This window comes from Rousettus aegyptiacus, unplaced genomic scaffold, assembly GCF_014176215.1.
Source record: "Rousettus aegyptiacus isolate mRouAeg1 unplaced genomic scaffold, mRouAeg1.p scaffold_m13_p_17, whole genome shotgun sequence".
Taxonomy (NCBI): domain Eukaryota; kingdom Metazoa; phylum Chordata; class Mammalia; order Chiroptera; family Pteropodidae; genus Rousettus; species Rousettus aegyptiacus.
In genome coordinates this window covers 18,279,002-18,298,095 of record NW_023416292.1, presented here as the reverse complement: position 1 = coordinate 18,298,095, position 19,094 = coordinate 18,279,002, and the positions used below count along the sequence as shown (strand labels likewise).

At 47.6% G+C, this 19,094-nt stretch overlaps 1 protein-coding gene across 2 annotated transcripts; it reads right to left on the bottom strand.

The window, feature by feature from the left end:
* Positions 1–3,974: 3,974 nt before the first annotated feature.
* On the bottom strand, positions 3,975–10,821 carry MRPS14 (mitochondrial ribosomal protein S14). Of its 2 annotated transcripts, none has more exons than XM_016154394.2 (3): positions 10,729–10,821; positions 7,567–7,725; positions 3,975–4,402 (listed from the first exon to the last, which is right to left on the bottom strand). In XM_016154394.2, the coding sequence occupies exons 1-3, from the start codon at positions 10,771–10,773 to the stop codon at positions 4,220–4,222; spliced, it is 387 nt and encodes a 128-aa protein (XP_016009880.1). In that variant the 5' UTR covers positions 10,774–10,821; the 3' UTR covers positions 3,975–4,219. The 2 variants fall into 2 exon arrangements, with proteins under 2 accessions (XP_016009880.1, XP_016009881.2); XM_016154395.2 differs by lacking the exon at positions 3,975–4,402 and adding an exon at positions 4,409–5,702.
* Positions 10,822–19,094: the final 8,273 nt, after the last annotated feature.

The following is a 19,094-nucleotide window of genomic DNA, read 5'->3' as shown; positions in this document are numbered from 1 at the left end:
TGCAAATTCGTATCTGTGCTTCAAGATTGCTGTAGAGAGGTTGATCTCTTTTCTGTTAACAGCTTAAGCATATACCATACCCTGATACTCTAATCACAAATGTTTTTCTCTAGGTTTAACTATATTTGTTTAGGAGTAAACTGAAATGAAACCTAATTTTGACAAGAGTAGACATCTTTGTATAGTACTAATTAGTAAGTTTTGCCATAGATCAGATAGCTTACAAAAGCACTAACCATAAACCAAAAACAAATATGAAAATCCATCTGTGTTCAATAAAGTTAGGTTTTTATTCAGTAGAATAGCTTTACTATCTGTCAGGCTTGTTAGGGGGCAAATTGTTTATTTTAGAGGGAATTACTTCCCCTATGATCTCCTTACTATTACTACATTGTATTAGAAGTATTCATCAGTGCGACTTAGATAAGGGAAAGCAATTAAATACATAGAGTAAAAATCCAAGAGGATTAACCCAAGCTACTCTAATTAAAGAAAATTTGGTTAAAGTGGTAGAATAAAATTTGGTAGATAGCAGTTAAGATTAACCTAAAGAAACAGCCTATATAGGATAGCTGTTGACTAAATACGGAACACATCATTAAACCTCTGTAGTTACAGTTGTGATGTTGGGATATGAATAAACAGGCCAGTGGGACAGATAGAAGACCCAAGGCATGCGAAAGTTTTATTGTGCTTCGCTTTATTGCGCTTCACAGGTGTGTTTTTTTACAAATTGAAGGCAAGACCCTCCACCGACAGAAAGATTACAGCTCGCTTTATTGCAACACTCGCTTTATTATGTGGTCTGGAACCGAGCCCGCGCTATCTCCAAGGTATGCCTGTAATAGCATTTCAAAACGAGGGGAAGAGATGAGCTTTTATTGATATATTGAGATAACTAAAAATGACCATTTGGGTACATTCCAGACAGACCAGAGATCTAAATGTGAAACTGGTGGCATGAGCCCTAGAAGACGTGGGTAGAACTCCATCATAACCTAAGGGTATGTGAAAACCAGACTGTCTTGAAATCTACAAACGCTGAGTCCAAATATTGGTAATCTTAACTATATGATGTTTTCATGGCAAAACTCCATGTAAATAACCAAAAACATGACACATCGAGAAGATTTCAAAATTATGAACAAAAACTTGACAGAAAAAGATATATAAGTGAACTTTAACAAGAAAAAATGTTCACCTCGTTCAGAAGAGAAATAAACACTTTTTTTCCCTTTTATTGGAAAAACTCCAGATTTTAATATACTGATTGTTTAGAGTATAGGGAAAAACATATGGGAACAGGATGAAAAGGTTGAGAAAGTTAAAACTTAAAAGGAAGTTGGTCATCTCTATCACAGTTACATATGCATTTATCCTCTGACTCACCGTTCTAAGCTCTTTCCCCAAAGATAACACTGGCAAAAATTTGGAAAGATATATGCAAAAGATTGGAAACACCCAAATGTCAATAGGGGACTAGCTGACTAATTTTTGATACAAGTACTTAGTCACAAAAAGAAAAGATTTATTTTGTATACTGGTGTCAAAAGACCACCAAGATGTAGTAAGTGGAAAAGCAAAGTGCAGAATGTGGTTCATGGTGCACTTGACCTTAGTGTTACAAGGGTGGAAATGCGAATACACACATTTCAAACAGAAATGAAAAGTAAACCCAAAACTAATAACGGTTACCAAATCGGGGAGGAAAGAGGCAGGATGGAAGCAATGTTTCTATGAATGTACCTTTTTCTTTACTTTTACTTAAGAACCATCTAAAATTTAAAAGATATAAGCCTAAAATTTGAAAACAGACCTAACATCAAGTTGTTAAAAACATGTTACTCTCAGGTGACTTTAGAAGATGGTATTTTGACTGTCCATCACTAGTGAGATGAGTCTAAGGACAAAAAAAAACTATAGAAATCTTACACTGCAGTCATTAGCATTGGTAAAATCAGTGTATTGAAACTTTATGTGTTATATGATAAAGGTAATAATTAGGTTGATGTGATTAGGAGCTAAGAATATAAACTTACCATTTTTTATCTTGAAAAAGGTAGACATTTCCTAGGAAGTCCCACGAAAAGGGCTGAAAAGCTAAAAGCAGTGACAATTCAGAATTCTGTTGTGATGAGCAGTACTCAGTGCTCAGATGTGGTCTCCCCACACCATTTTCTTCACACCATTTCCTACTAAAGGACCAGGGACTCGAAAAAACACCTGAGGCAGAAAACATACAAGGGAAGCTAAGGTCATCTTACGGCAGAAACTGAGGGAAGATCAGATGTCCTCTATCCTGTCAAGACAAAGGACCCAGCAGGATTAGTTTGACCAACAAAATAATGTCTGGCGTGGATTGTGGCATTAAAGAAAATCTGCATGTTCATACTGACAGTAAACAACCATTTGTTCCCTTTGGAAGTTGCTAGAGCACCAACTCGTTTACTCTGAAAATTGGTAGGAAATCATGCATTTATCTGGTCTTTATTGTAAGAAACATTTCAGATAAATTGTTGATAAGGACAAGTTCCTTACAGAGAAATTCCAACTAATGCAGAAAAATGATGGCGTTTAGATTATCATGTTGCAATCCTTAATGACAGGTGACAGGTTAATAAATGCAGGATCAGGCTGAGCCCACTGATCAATCATCACTAAAAGTTGGACGACCAGATCTGTGCCTTAGGATGTGGTGTGACAGTACACAGCACACTCGTGAAAACTGGAACTAAGTCTGGTCAAGTCTTGGGATGTAATACCCAAGTTTATAGGGACAGAAAAATAAGTTAAAAGATGCACAAAGAAGCAAACAGCCAAACGTTGGACGTTCTGTAGGACAGATGACCTGGCTCCACCAGATGAATGACAGGAGTGAGAGACATCGCAACCCAACACGTGGACCATGCCCGGACCCTGCTGCACACGGACAGAGTGGGTGTTCTATCAGGGGCGTAGCGGAAACCAGCAAATGCGATGTTCTAGTTGTAACTGAACGCTAGTTTCTAGTTGGGATTAGCTAGAGCATTCCAGTTCGTAAACTGTTATATAAATCTAGGAAATACTAAGCCAAGGTATGTCATCATCATTCCCCGTAACAACTTCCCCTCCACTGGAGCTGCTGACTACTATCCCGCTGTGCACTAGACTTCCCTGTTAAGGTGACCGGCATCTCCAACATGTACAACTGAAACCTGAACTTGTTTCCCCTTAACCTGTTGTCCCCCCCCACCCCCACCCCCACCCCGCCCCATATTTCCTATCTTGGAAGTGCCTTTTACCATCTCTCTCTAGTCACCCTCACTAGGAGCCCAAAGACCGCTCTTTACCTTGGATGCGAGCAGTCTCGCCGTTTCCTTTCTTGAATGACACTTTTAAAGCCTGTCTTCTTGTCTTGTGTGTCACTGCCTTAGTTCAGGCCCTTGTCCTCTTAACTGGTTGCCCTGCGTGTAGCTTTCCTCGTGCCTTGCCTCCTGACCTAGGTGCCAGTGCCAGCTCCAGGACTGCTCAGCTGATACGCAGTGGTGCTTCCCTGTCACTCCACGCCCGTTCACACTGTCACACAAGACCACCCTTTGTCACCTTTACTCACTTCTGCTGTGTGGGAAATAAACACGACTAGAGAATAAATACCATTCTAACAAAACGTCCTCTTTGGATGTTTTCAGGGGCTTTGTGCTAAGGGCCCTTGAAGATGGAGCAAAGCACTTACTGTTCTGCCTTTTGTTCAGCCATCACACGAAGTTGAGCATCAGGTAATCCAGACACCAGCTCTCCTTTCCAACAACGAACTAAGTAAAGTTAATTGTGCAGGTCCGGGAAGCCGGCCCAGCACCACACGCTGCCGTAGATGAGCTCCGTGTCAACGAGTCAGATTAACTATAGCACTGCTCCACGAAATCATGGCATTAAAAACGAGCCCTGATATGTTGCTAAAAGATAAAACTTGAAGGAAAAAGCAAGCACACAGAGCATATTTTCACAGAAAATATTTTTTATTACTCTGCACCATGCACGGGAACAGTAGGTTCAAGTTCAACAGAAGAGAATTCACTGACAGGATGAGACATCCAAATTTCTTCATTGAAAGTTCAAAACTATAGACATCTGGTAGACTAGACCCCAGACTGGAACCCTATTAAGCCTAGGTTTTGGTCTATTAGATGAGTCTCTTCTGTCAGAACCGGCTTCCCCGCAGTGCAGCAGGTTCTGGAGCTGATCACCACATGGCTCGCTGCACCCCGGACAGCTGTCCGTGGTCGGCTAAGTGCCGGAAGACGATACGACTGAGCCTCCAGCGCCGCTTCACCCCGCGTGGACGGGACGTCATCACACACCGATTTCTGATCCTAACGGGACAGCTGTCCCGGGGAAGAGCAGCGATTTCTTCATCAGCCACCTCCTAAGGGAAGTCACAACATCAGTGCTTAGAGGAAGAGAGCAATGGGCAGATCTCATTAACGAAGCCAGAGTCTGGCCACAGAATGACCTAGACACCGCAGGGAACCTTAATCCCCAAGCAGAAACAAATACGATTTTTTAAAGTTAAATTGAAATTTAGCATATATAAATGAGAATCCATAAACCATAACTGTAAAGCTCAGTAATTTTTCGCAAACAGAACATACAGGTGTAACCAGCAACTAGATTAAGAAACAACATTATCAGCACCCCAGGCCCTACCTGCACCTCCTTCTAGTCACTCACCTGGCTGACAGCCAGCCTGATTACTGACAGCACAGATGAGGCTTCCCTTTTTGGAGTTTTATATAAATGTAACTGTAGAGTATGTATTTTTTTAATTCATTTCTGTTCAGCTTCCATTCACTAATACGCTCGTGAGATTCATCCATACTGTTCCACGTGTTGTAATTTGTTCATTCTCATTGGTGGTAATTTTCATAGTGTGAATGTACCATAATGAATTCATCCATTCTACAGTTGATGGACATTTGGGTGTTTCTAGTTTTGAACTCTTATAAATAGGACTGCTATGTACATTCTCGTTTGAGTCATTTGGAAAACGTGAATACAGTTCTGTTGTCTCCCCATATGGTTTTCCCCCAGCTTTATTGAGAGATAACGGACATAAACGTCATGTAAGTTTAAGGTATAGTGATGACTAGATACATGTCCATATTGTGAAACAGTAACCACAGTAAACACCTCTGTCCCCCCACATGATTACCTTTGTGTGTGTGTGCTGAGAACATCTAAGATTTGCTCTTAGCGACTGTGAAGTATGTAATAGTATAGTTAATTACAGTCACTATGCTGTCCATAAGATCCCCATAACTTACTCGTCTTATAACTGGATGCTTGTACCCTTTGATCAACATATCCCATGTCCCCCGACCCCCAGCCTCTGGTAACCACCATTCTACTGTTTCTATGAGTTCTGCTTATTTAGACCCCACATATAAGTGAGATCACAGTATTCGTCTTTGACTTATTTCACTCAGCATAATGCCCTCGAGGTACATCCATGTTATTGCAAAAGACAGGGTTTCCTTCTTTAAGGCAGGTGTTGCCCCGTGTGGGTGCACACAGATACAGGTATCTATCTAGCGAATATTGTCCCCCGTTCTGCAGGCGGCCTTTCCATGCTGCTTCTCTTGCTGCGGAGAGCTTCGGGGCCGATGCAGTCCCACTTCTCTGGTTTCGCTTGTGTTGCTTGCGCTTTTGGTGTCATACCTAAAAAACTGTTGCCAAGACCAACGTCAGGGAGCTTTTTCCTTATGTTTTCTTCTAGGAGTTTTATGTTTTCAGGTCTTACTTTTATGTCTTTAACCCATTTCAAATATGAGTCCAGTTTCATTCTTATGCATGTGAATATCCAGCTTTCTCAGCACCATTTATTGAAAAAACTACCCTTTCCCTATGAGTATTTCTGGTTCCCGTCATGTTTTTGACCATATTACGTGTGAGTTCATTTCCGGGCTCTCGATTATTTCACCAGTCTATGTGTTTCTGTGCCGGTACCACGCTGTGTCATCATAGCTTTGTAATAGTTTAAAATCAGGAAGTGTGATGTCTCCGGCTTTGTTCTTTCTCAGGATCGATTTGGCTATTTGGGGTCTTTTGAAGTTCCACATGAATTTGAGGATTACTTTTTCTATTTCTGTGAAAAATGCCAATGGCAGGGATCGCACAGAATCTACAGATGGCTTTGTGTAGTACTGCCATCTTAACAGTTCTATTTATGTCTTCTCCAGTTTCTTTCATTGATGTCATAGTCTTCAGTGTACAGATCTTTCCCTTTCTTAAATTTATTCCTAGGTATTTAATTGGTTTTAATGCTATTCTCAATGGCGTTGTTTCTTTTTCAGATAGTTTGTTGTTAGTATAGAAACACAGTTTGTGTAAAGTTAAGATTATTTCCCATATGACTTTTGAATCATGAAAATCTGAAACTTCTGGGCAGAAGATGAAGTAGGAGGAAATGTGGTTAAGGCTGGAAAGGGAAGAAGAGTAGGATCCCACAGAGACCTGACATCTTTGATAAAGATTCTTCTGACAGAGAGGCAAAGATGAGTGATCAGATGAGATTTACTTATTTAAAAGGTCATTTGTGATATAGAGAATGAATCCGGTGAAGGCAAAGCTGGTTCAGGGGAAAAAAATAGAGATTACTTGCATCAAGGTTTTGTCATTTGAGATTTATTGTTATGTATGTTTTTAAGAGTGTGTGTGTGTGTGTGTGTGTGTGTGTCCACTTTGAGAAGTATTACTGACCTTGTGCTAGACTGGTGGAAGCAAAATAATTACTCGAACACATTAAAAGTACATAAATGAGGAAACGTATATGAAAGCCACTAAATTAACAAGCATTGAATAGTCGATCTCCAAAAGCTTGGACATGTGTTGCTATTAAGAAATACTTAGAGAATTACAGAAAACAACACAATTAAGTCAATGAATAGTAGACAGTAAGTGCTACAGGAGGAATTGGAGAGGAGAATGACGGGGTTGGAAGAATGAAGTAAAGTTCCATGGCCGCAGATCTTGAAGAATAGCTGCAAATTATTTACATATGTACATAATATGTGTGTGTGTGTGTGTGTGTGTGTGTGTGTGTGTATGTAAGTGTATATGTACACCTACCTCTCCTTATTCAAGTCAAGGAGTCTGATAAGAAAGTAAACCTAAATGGAAGGCCACTTCAGCACACAGAGGTGGGCAAGGGAGCTCAGGCAGATAGGCCAGCAATGGCCCTGAGTAAGGAACACATGGTCCATGCATCAGCAAAGCATTCCAGTGCCAGGAAAGACTGGGAGGAAGGAGGGGGGAGAACTGAGGTCAGAATGACTGCCCAATTTCTGCATGGTTACCATGACTCGGTACTTTCTAAGGAGCACCTGATGAAATGGTTAAAAGGCCAGTTAGGAATGAATAATTGTCTTTAATCTGAAACTCACCAAAATCAGCTTCAAGGGTATTCATTTGTGTTGACTGGGAGTATGTTCATATTCTCTAGAAATTATGTCGATAGTAAGTCACATCAAACAGTATTAGAAGTGATCTGATCTGAGTTAATGATCTCGAGTAGGTAAGGACTCAGCTCACCTGAAGGTCTTTTGGCAGAATGGTATTCTTCCTGAGCGAATTGATCCGTAGCCTCTCATCTGCATATTCATAGGCAATTTTGCGTCTCTTCACATCACGCAACATTTTCCAGTCTACATAGTAACCTCGAACCTGACCTGAAGCTGATGAAGGAACCATCTAAAAGAGACAAGGAACAAGTAAAGCTTTGCCGGTGTCCCCCTTCTGCGATCCTCTTTTAGTTACTACTTATGACCAAATTTAAAAAAAAACAATTTTGGCTCACTTTAATAATTTTAAATAATATACTTCTTAATTCAGAATAAATAACTTGCATGGATGTACATGAAGCTAAAATGGTGGTAATTAACACACTGCCAATAATGTGTGTTGGAAGGTGAAATATTTGGAGATTTTTAATCTAATTCTGTTTGACCTTTACTCAGACTAATAGTTATCTGGTTCAAAATTTTAAAAAGCATAAAGACATTGGAGTCTCCCTCCCACATCATCCTTCACTTGCCCAGTGACCGCCCCACACCTACACAGGTGTCCACTGTTACTCGCTTCTTCCAGAGGGTTTTGTCTATACAAATCTATGTACGCACTCCTCCCGTGTTTCATCCTTCCTCCCTGTACTCCCTTTTAACAATATATCTTGGCGATCCTTCCATATCCATATGTTAAAAAGCATCCTCATCTTTAGGTTGCATAATATTCCACTGTATGGATGTGATGGGGCGCAAGACACAATACCTCGAAACATGGGCATATTGACTATTGGCACCTTGGCATACTGACTCTTTCAAGCAAAAGAATTTGAAAAATGGCAGGTGCAGAGAGGACCTTCTGACTTTCCTTAGCAGGTCGTAAGACCCTTGTGTGAGGGGGGCGCCAGAAGCACCCTTATCTCTAAAGAGAGAGGGACACCGACAAACACTGGAACAGGCCTTGCCCTCTCTCCCCTAGTTCACACGTAGCTCATACCCTTTGGCTGATCAGTCTCTCATGGCGGTCCACTCTTCATCACTGAGGTTTAACTGCTCCTTTGGCTCTTCATTTCCTTATGACGGCCCCTGTGTCATGTAACACTTACGTGTGTACTTTCTGCCTGCTAATCTGTCTTTTGCTACAGGGGCCCTTCTCTTAACTTAGAAGGGTAGAAGGAAATTATTTTTTCCTCTCCATAGATTTCCTTCCTGTTGGTGGACAGCTAAACCATACCTCACCATTTGTCATTACAAACAATGCTGTAGTGAATAGACTCCTATATAAATCATTTCATGTATATTCCTATATATGAGCAGAATAAATTCTTGGAAGAATTGCAGGGTCAAATTATCATTGACTTAATATGTCATAGCATGAGTTGTCCAATAATGACAGTAGGGTCCTTATTCTCACAAGTTCACATGGTGATACTCTACAGTTCTGACAGTACAGGCATAGAGAGTACATAGCCACTAGAAACTTGAGTATCTCCCAAACCAGACCAAACACTACTTGTTAATTTAATTGCAGCTACAGAAGTAATGATGACTTCCTATAACAGCTGTTAATAGAATATATGTACAGCATTACACAGAATATGTCTCAAAATGAGAATAATATACTAGAAAGCCAGGAGTTTTTCAATTTATTAACAAAATATATGCTCGGCACCTTCAGTGCTAAAGTCTCATGGGGGAAATAAAACAGTTCTATGATCACCTTTTGGAAATAAGCGTTTCACATTGATTTGACAAATAACTGTCAAATGAATACCACGGTCACCATGGCTAGAATTAAGTGTCACTGGAAAAGGGGGCTTCAGCAAGGCTTTAGAAGAACTGACAAATTTTGATACAGTTAGATGATGGGCAAGGGGGAGAAGGCAAAGTTTGCCCAAACCAAAGAAATGAACAAGATACATTCATAAGACCAGGGTAGATCATTCTGGCTAAAAATTTCATGTCGAGGGGGCAATGCAAGGTTTGCTTTTCCCTATGAAATTGAAAAGAAGGCAATTTAGGAAACAAAATTAAACATTTTTCCTTCAATTCTTTTCCAAACTATTCCTAATCAACTTCCTCTTTACCATTCCCTAACATGTTTCTATTAAAAAACCACCAAAAAAAAACTTCATTCTTTTCTGCATACACTTTTAAAATGATATTTTTAAAATTGGTCTCATATTTCTTATGTGAATGTTTAATGTCCTTCGTCCATGTTTCTATTATCAGCATTTTCTTACCACTTTGTAACAGTGCGTTATATATGAAGATTGCCTCTATTCTGCTATGTACACATCCCATCCTGCTCCTCTTACTCCTCTCCACCGCCAAAACTCTAACTCATGGTCTACTACCATCAAAATCTTCTAAATCCTCAGTTCGTTAACATCCTTCACATTTTTGCTCTAGCTGACTCTTGAATCCTTCCTGATAGCTTTCCTGGTAGCTCTTTTTTTCTCCCACATCTGGAGGAGGAGAGAAGTGGAGTAGCCGTGTTCCTTGCTCTTTACTGCAGCTTCCAGATCCTCACCCTTCCAGCTACTGAACCATGTTTCTGCGCTCCCTCCCGCCGCCCTTTGCAGCAAAATATCTTCGAAGACTCGTCTATACTCCTGGTCTGCAATTTCTTTCCTCCCATTCTCTCTTGAACGCTCTCCACCCACCACACCATAGAAACTGCTGTGATCAAGGTCAAAACAGCCGGCACCATGCTAAACTCAGTAGCCGGTCCTCAGCCCTTTTAACTACCTGTCATGTCTGAGCAGAGTTTACCACTCCTTGCTCCTTGAAATTCGGTCATCGCACGCTTCCAGGCGACCACACTCTCCTGGCTTTCCTCCTCCCTCGCAGAGCTCCTTTCAAGCCTCCTTGGCGCGACTCTCTCATCCCGTAACGCTGGAGTCCCTGCGGCCTCATTCCTCGAACCCTTTCCCTCCTCCACCTACACTCAGTTCCTTATAGAGTGGAGTCAATTTGCAGCTTTCAAAGCTAGTCAGTTATACGTTTACGAATAAATTTACACCAGCAGCTCAGGCCGCCCACGAATCAAGCCAGAGGAGAGAAGTGTGCGGAGGGAGAACCCCTGGGATGGGTCTGCATCGGGCGCTACAGGTGGCAGAGTAGTGGGTGACTCGCCGGTCTGGGCATTCGGGGGAAGGGGGAGAGGTGGGGATTGGGGCGCAGGCCTGACCTGCCGGACCGTCCGCAGCAGCGAGCCCAGCATGGAGGCCGCCATGTTGTCCGCCGCGCAAGTCAAACCGCCGCAACTTTATTGACACTGCCGAATGCTGACGCGAGGGGGCGGGGCCGGGCCGCAGGGGGCGGGGCGGAGGGCGGGTCTTTAGCCTGCTCGAAGGAGGGGTTGGTTGGTTGTTGGTATCGCGTTCTCGCGGTCTTTAATGAAACGAGCAAATTGCAAACCCCGGAGGGGATCGTCCATGTCAACGGAGCAGTCTGGTGCTCCTCGGTTGTCGCTCACTTTCCTCCCGCTTTGGGTTCCCTGTTAAGCTACCTTGCTCCCAGCCCCGCCCCTAACCTACTACTTCGTCTCCAACAGTTTCTCCTCTTCGCAGGCTTGGTCTCGCTCAGCCTGCTCCTCCGTTCAGTTTTGGGGCCGCTTTTCAGGAACTTGTTATTATTGCCAACTCCTTCCCTGTGGTCTCTCCTGTAGACAATGCAAATCTCTCCTTTCTACCATAATAGTGATAATGCCCATGGTGATGCTGGCGATGATAAAGGTAGCTTCCATTTGTGTGCGTGTATGTGTGTGTATAATTTTAATTATATGTATTCTGTATTGGAGGGGGAGCATTGCCATTTAAAAACTGCTGATTTCAGTCTGTAGTACAGGGAACTTTCAGGTCATCTTCATAACAGATGTCCTTGGTCTGGAACGAAACCTTTAAGGGGCCCCTTTTCCTTGTAAGGATGTCAGGCAAGTGTCACCACCTGCCTTCTGGTAGGAGGTTATCAAGGAGTATGTATTAGCTTGGCAAAGCCGTCTTAGATTTGTTGATGGATGAAGTGAGGATATGCTCGTGTGCTCTGTACAGCTACAGTTTTGAACAGGAGTTTTCTGGAAAGGGAATCTGAATGCAGACTTTTTTATTCTTTTCTTCAGAGGTTCAAGTTTATTGGATCAAGTCAAATGGACTGACTGGAGCGGGACTGCCGGAGGCCCATGGTGGGAAAGGATGATATGAGCCCCTATCATGGTAGAACCGGAAAATTCCTGGACCAGTGTCAGGCAAGCCTCTCTTCCTAATTCTAGCCCATAATGCCTTTCTCTCTCTCCCGGTGTTGAGGTCATCCGTAATAAGTTCATGAAATGAATGAGGCAGCTTTGCGCACAGTGGCCTTTTGCTTCCTTTCTGTAAAACTAGTTCTGAAAGCATCTTTAAACAACAGTACAGTAACTTTTTAAAAAATTGTGATAAAATATAAGAAAATTTACCACCTTAACCATTTCGAAGTGCATAGTTCAGTGGCATTAAGTACATTCACACTGTTGTGCGACCATCACCACGGTCCATCTCCAGAACTTACCTCCCCAAACTGAAACCAAGTACCGATTAAACATTGACTCCCCATTCCCCTGCACCCCCAGCCCCTGGCAGCCACCATTCTGCGTTCTGTCACTATGAATTTGACTACTCTGTGTACTGTGTACCTCACATAAGTGGAATCGTACACTTGCCCTTTTGTGACTGGCTTTTCACTGCAAGTGTCTTCAAGGTTCACCCATGTTGTAGCATGTGTCGGTGCCTCATTACTTCTTAGGGTTGAGTAATACACACTCCACTGTACGGATATCGCACACTCTCTCTGTTCATCTGTAGATGGGCACTTGCTTTGCTTCTACCATTTGATTATTGTGAATAATGCTGCTTTGAATGTGTGTACAGTATCTTAAACAGCATCATTATCTTATTCAGCTGTTTTTCACTTTAAGGGAGCAGATTAAAACAATGTAATGGCTGTTAAGATAGGAAGCTTGGGGCTAGTGAGATTAGACTCCAGTGTCTTTAATTAGTTGTCTGGTTTTGTAAAGAAACCTAAGATTCTTCCCCCAGTGCACCCTCCTCCATCAGTGTGGAGGGAAGCTTGGCGGGGCCTACAGAAGGCTCGCTTTTTCTCGAGTGTTCCCAAGGAGTCTGCAGTTCTCCTTGGCCATTCGACCAAATGTGGGTAAGGCTGTTGGCTTTACTGTCCTGGAATTCTGGGATCAGGAGAACTGTCATTCATTCATTTATTCAATCAACAAATTTGTATTAGGTGCTTCTTACATGCCACTGTGTCTGTGTGTGTGAGGTGGGCTGACAGAAAAAATCCCCGCCCTTCCGATGCTTCTATCCAGCTGGCGATTACAGATTTAGATATAGGTGGAGATATTCACCATTGCCAGTTACATTGCCTTTGCTTTTTCCAGGTAGGCTTTCCTTTGGAGGCTCAAAAGGTATTTTTGGGTGAACAGAGTAAAATGTAAGAGTTAAATGTTTTGAGGCTTGATTGCTTCTTAGGACTTGCTTCACCGCACGGGTCCTCCCAGAGGGGCCTCCGGGGCCTGACATCCCACCCCTGCGGAGCCCCACAGTGTTAGACTCAAAAGAACCAGACGTCTGGGGCTTCCGGCGGTCCGTGTGTGGGGCCCGCTGTGAGAGGAGGTACAGACAGGAGGAAGGTGACAGTGAAGAGAAAGAGCAAGTGGAGGGAGAAAGGCACGGGGACGCACACCGCACGCGCGCACACGCACACACGCGCGCTCGCGAGCGCGTTTCGGTTCTGGCTCTGATGCGTGCGGATGGGCTGCCTGCATTAAACACCGCGAGCCGAATCCGCCACAGCAGCCCCTCCGTGTGCGCTGGGGGACGGAGCGCAGGTGGCCTCGGCACTTCAGGAAGCGGCCCCAGCGGCCGCCGCCTGGGCGGTCTCCTCCTGGAGCTCGTGCCGCGCAGGAGGTGAACACCAGGTGGCAGTAACAGCACGGCTGAGCGCCAAGCCCGGCGGCCATCCTCGCCCTCGGCCCTGTTCCCATACACAGGGCCTGACTGGACCCACGCGCACACGCACGCACGCTGAGGAAACGGGGGCCTGCCCACACGCACGCGCGCATGGTCGCCAGGCGCAGGGGGACGGGTGCCGGCGGGGATCCCCTGAACCAGTGGGCGCTGGAAGCCCTGACCCCTCGAAGTTCTCGGAGATCCGGGCTCACGAGCGCAGTGCCGCATCCCGTTTCGCTTTGTTCTTCTCTCTTGTTCCGCTGCGCTGACTCTTCTGTCCTGCTCCCCGGGGTCGGGGTCGTTGCAAAATCTCCTCCTTGCGCGTAAACCTCTGCCTTGGATTCTGCTTTTGTGGGCGGCGGGGCAGGTGTGGGGGACTCAGGCTAAGACGGAAACGTCCCATCCACCAGGTCATCCAGGTGGCGTTCGTTCTACGCGCAGGGCCTTCCGCGTCCTCCCTCCGCCCTCGCTCCCCTGAGCCCCGCCCCTTCGTCGCTGCCTGGGCCGGGGTTCCCTGCATTCCCAATTGCTCTTCGGCCTCCCATTTTTTTTTAACTTGACCCATCACCTTCCTCCAAAGAAACATCCACCTTTCTCTGCTGCCAGCGTGAACTTTCTAAAACACAGCAACCACTCGCTTCGGGCGGCTTCCCATCGCCTACAGAACAAAGCCCCAATCCTCTAATGCGATGAACCTCGGCGGCGCCGCGTCTCGCCCCCCAAGCCCGCCAGCCCACGGGAACCCCCACCTCCCAGGGCTGCCCTCAGTCCTGCCTCGCGAACCCCTTTCCTGCAGCTTGGTTTGGTGCATCAAATGCTTAATCGAACACCAGGCGCGTGGTAGTTTCGGCCATTAAGGGGGTGATAAGCAGGTGACGGGAGGAGTAGGTTGGGGGAGACGCTGCGAAGGACTGGGGTGAGTGTGCAGAACACACCCCATGCCAGAGGATTCCGGGGAAAGGCTGTCAGCTAGTCCGCCCTGTCGAGGGGCCTGAAGACGCTTTTTCACCAGGCCAAACCGCAGCGGGTTTGGGGCGGGAGGCAGGAACGTGGGCTTTTGCAGAGTGTGAGATCCTATGCAAGAAAGAGGTTCTCAGTCGGGGTAAATGTATGAAAAGCCTTTTTATCTTTACATGAATCATAAAGACTGATGCCTAAATAAAGGCAAGCAATGACGGTTTGCACATTTTAAATCAGTAGTGGATATGTTACTCAATTTCCACTTACCCTCCCTGACTCACAAGATGGTTACATTTTCTTCCCAGTGGTTTCAAGGAGAGGCTTGAACATTTGTTTTGATTTATGGCAAATAATATGCATACAAAGAGGTTTTCCTTTTCTGAGTCTCATTTTTCTTCCACATAGTCAATATCTTCCTGACCCGGGGACTTTGGATGGTTGATCTTCCACCTCCCTGGTGGCCTGCGGGCCGCTGGACACAGTGCGCAGGTTGGCGCTGGCCAGGGGGCGATGGCCTTACCTGCAGCCACACGTTTCCTGGCTCGCGGCTGTGTTACTCTTTTTCAATTCTGCTGTGATCCAGACGTGGCAAGTAATCATGGTGCTCGAGATCGACGCGGATGGTGTGGGGTCTTCAGGTCTAACCGGTGAGGCACAGCTCACGCCTTCTGCCGAGCTCCCCTCAGCCGAGGCCCGCCTCGTCCGTCCCAGGCTCAGCCCCGGTTACGAGGACCCGATTTACTTTTCCTCACTGGATTCGTGTCCCTGTGGCTGCTGCAACAAACGGCCACAAACTGTGACTTAAGGCACAGAACTTGATTCTCCTGCGGCTGCGGAGGCCAGAAGTCCAAACTCAGGGCGTCGGCAGGGCCGCGCTCCCTCCGCAGGCTCCGGGGTAGGGGGGGGCTCCCCTGCCTGGGGGCGGCTCCTGGTGCTCCTGGCGGTGGCATCATCCTCCTGGCCTCTGCTCCCGGCTTCCCTGTGCATGTCTGCGTGTTCCTTCCTGCCTTCTGCGAGAGTGCTGTCCTGGGAACTTAGTCCGTTCTAGTCCCCTGTGGTCTCCTCGCAATCCTTGTGTTAATTACATCTGCAATGACCCTGTTTTCAAGTAAGGTCACATTCTGAGGTGGTGGGTGACCGTGAACTTCCGGGGGGGGCCACTATTCAACCCACTGCACGCATCCGCCTTGGCTTCATCCAGACGGCAGCGCGGGCACCTCCGCCTCCCCTGCCGTCCGCCACCCCCCCCCCCCCCACCACCCTGCTCTCACTCCCCAGTTCCTCTTCCCCTGTCTGACTCCACCAGAGGCGACGCGTAATTCCTGCGCTGGTGCTCGGCCACCCTGACTTTCTCAGGAAGTGCGCCAAGGTGAGCACGTGTCAGAACTTCTCATGGGAGGGCGTCAAAGCCAGAAAGGGCGGGACTGACCCGTTCACGTACGACTCTTTAATCCTGTGCTTGGTTGCGGCGTTCCCCATACTGTCAATATATACAGTGTTCGGATTCATTTCTTCAACTTATTTGAAAGTTCCCGAGGCAAAATGTTGTTTCCAGCTTAACACCTGAGCCCCTGGCAGAGCGGCCGGCATGTCGCCCAGTGTTCAGGAATATTCGTTGGGTTGAAATGGTTCAGTCTCTCACCTTTGACCCTGTCCTAACCAGACACTGTCGGTCTGAACGGGAAAGGACTGGACAGGCACAAAACTCTTCACTGCTCCTAGACTTTTCCTTCAAGTCTGGCCTCTGTGGCCATGACCTGTTGGCCTAGTATTTTAGAAGAAAGTGCCCGTCTGTCCCCCCAACTCCCAGGCCTGAGGAGTCGTGCTCATAATGCCGAGGGGGGAGAGAGACACTCGGTCTCCCGCAGAGGGGAGGAGCCGGAGTTCGCTGCGGAGGGTGAAGGGGGCGTGAAGGGCCTCCATGGGCCTCTCTAATACCGGTCATGAAGCAGGTGTCTTGTCCGCCTGGTAACAAAGTGAGGGTCGTGGGGACAGAGATGAAGCTCAGCCTCTGTGCTGCTAGGATGGAGGACGCCGCCCCGCACAGAGCCAGACCCGACAGACCCTAGGTGATGAGGGCGGTGCTCCCTCACCCGGCTGCAAGCCGAGCAGGTGTGGTCACGCCATCCCCTGAGGGCCCCCAAGAGCCTCGCCTGCTGCCCGGACCGATGAGGACCCCCAGGCTACCGGCCAGGCCACCGGGCCCTCAGGGGCGCCAGGCCTCCTGCCTCAGCGGCGTTTGGGAGGAGCACAGCATTCTCTTTCCCTGCGGCCCTGGTGCCCGCGGCCAGCGTCCTCTTGTCCGCCCAGTGGAGTCTGTCGCTCCGTCTGCCTCTGCAGCCGTGCGGGGCGTCACCCTATGCGTTATGGTGATCAGCAAAGTAGCAGCCAGACTTGTCCTGTCATTCGTTCGAAGTCTGTGCTTTGAGGTTGGACGTCAGGCCAAGTGTCTGTCCCTCTGATTTGATGTGGGATTCTGTAAGAAGCCTCAGCCTCATGCTTTCGGTGACCGCAGGAGTCTGTGTTTGCAGCAGGGAAGGGGAAGGGCGACCCAGCAGGAAAAGCTGACGTCGGGAAGGCGGAGAGCAGGCCCACACACGTGGCCACTTCGCCCCCGAATACACGTGACTGCGTGGGCGTCCGCAGCCGCCCCCAGGGCCGTTCCCAGAGTCCCGTTCTCCCCCGGCCTGCGTGGTTATCCTTCGCCCTCCGCCGGGGGTGCCTGGGCTCTGATTCGTGTCGATGCTCGTCCTGGGGAAGAATCAGGGAGGGTGGGCACCAGTTTGTCACGGTCGACGATGCTATGTGGATTTAGACGGCAGGGCCAGCCCACGCCCCCAGTGGCCGCGGACGGGCCCAGCTCCTCTCCGAGCCGAGTCTCTGCAGCCTCTGGCTTCTGCCAGCGGCTGGAAGCTTCGGGCCTTCTGAACCAGCCGCACAGTGTGTCTGCAGAGTGCTTATGCCCAGCACGGTCGCCTGCGGGCGTTCGTGAGCATCCTGCCGGTTTCCAGCCGCCTTTGGTCCTCTTTCCTCCGTCGGAATTGCCGTCCGTCTTTCCGACCCACTCGGACGGGCACACGCCGCTGTGACACATACGCTCCCGGGTGCACGCCGCCCACCAGAGCGTGCGCGAGGGCGCCTTCCCGCACATTCGGATCCGCACACTCCCCACGCGCCCCCGCCTGCGGCAGAGACCCGGCCCGTCTCCATCTGCCCCTGTGGTTATGTCCGGCCAGATCCTTCCTGTGTAATTGTTTCTGAAAGTCCGCTCTCGGCCGCCCCGCAGACGGCGGTGGTCTGCGAGGTGAGGCCGCCGGGGTTTAAAGAGGCCCCGCGTCCCCTCGCCCCAGGCCTTTCTCTCCCCCTGGAACACCGTGATGGAAACGCGGACAGACCTCCTTCTGCCCCCGTCTGCTGGCCCCTTCTGGAACGTAGACCGACACATGGTTCCCGTGGCGCCGAGGCTCGTCGTGGGGGCCGTCGGATGAGCCGTGGTTAGTTTTGGAGTTGGCTAGACCGAGAGGATTCCTGGGGGATGTTTTCTGTCCTTTGTCATTGATGGCCATAAGGACCAAGTAAAAAATAATGATGGCCTTTGAAATTCTGGGTTTCGAATCCAGCTCATTGGGGTCAGTGGTGACTCGGGTTAGAGGACATATTTTCTGATGAGAAATATATTCTGAACAGGCCGCTCTCTGCTTCCTAGCTCCACGCCATGGGCTCAGTTCATGTTTATTGAGTGCTTGCTCTGTGCCAGGCGCTGTCCCCAGGAACGATTCATTTAGTCCCCCTCGTGGGTAGGTGCTGTTATGATCCCATTGAACGGGTCAGGCTACCGAGGCAGGAGAGAAAAGCACCTTGCCCCAGGCCATTTGAGTGAGCGCTGCAACCGGGGTGCGAACCTGGCTAGTTGACTAAAAGTAAGGGGACGCCTCAAGTCCCCATCACTTGGAGTTTGTCCTGGTTCCGTCTGAGCTAGTCTGACCCGGGTACCCAGATGGTGAGCGCCAGAGAAGCCCTCGGTTTAAGCCGGAGCCCTAAAGGGCATCCGCGATGTTCCCTGTTACTGTTGGGATCGGAAGAGGCACGAACACTCAAGCCCCGAGCGTGCCATTTATGCCTTTGGCCTAGACTTTGGTCCCAAAACGTGTGCCATCTGATGAGTGATCAGACATCGGCGTTTCAGTGTGAGTCGCCACATTAACCCACGTCCTTGTCAAGACATGGTGCTCAGAACAGATCGACGGTAATGGAGGGAGAGGAACGGAGAGGGGCCAGAGGAAGAGGGGGCCGGAGAGGGCCCGACAGAGCATGTGCTGCAGGGGCCAGCGGGGCACAGCCCTTCACAAACCTAGACCTGTCCTTGACGCTACAGAATCGTGCCCTCGAAAGTCAAGGCCAATGCAGGGGTGCCAGCTCTCAGTGCCTCTGTTCAAGTACGTCCGGAATTATAAGGGCAGAAAAGAAGGGAGTGAAACTGTCATTATTTAGATGATATGATTATTTACATAGAAGCTTGCGAAAATCTACAGAAAAATTATTGGAATTGATAAGAGAATAAAATCAAAACTATAAGGTACCTTTGAGTAAATCTAAC

Excerpts from the sequence above, each read along its gene's own strand:
- MRPS14 (XM_016154394.2), bottom strand. The coding sequence starts at position 10,773 with ATGGCGGCCTCCATGCTGGGCTCGCTGCTGCGGACGGTCCGGCAG. Across the intron at positions 7,726-10,728 it reads TGCTGCGGACGGTCCGGCAG|ATGGTTCCTTCATCAGCTTC; the intron begins GTCAGGCCTGCG and ends TGTCTCTTTTAG. Across the intron at positions 4,403-7,566 it reads TTCTGCCAAAAGACCTTCAG|GAGGTGGCTGATGAAGAAAT; the intron begins GTGAGCTGAGTC and ends GACTTCCCTTAG.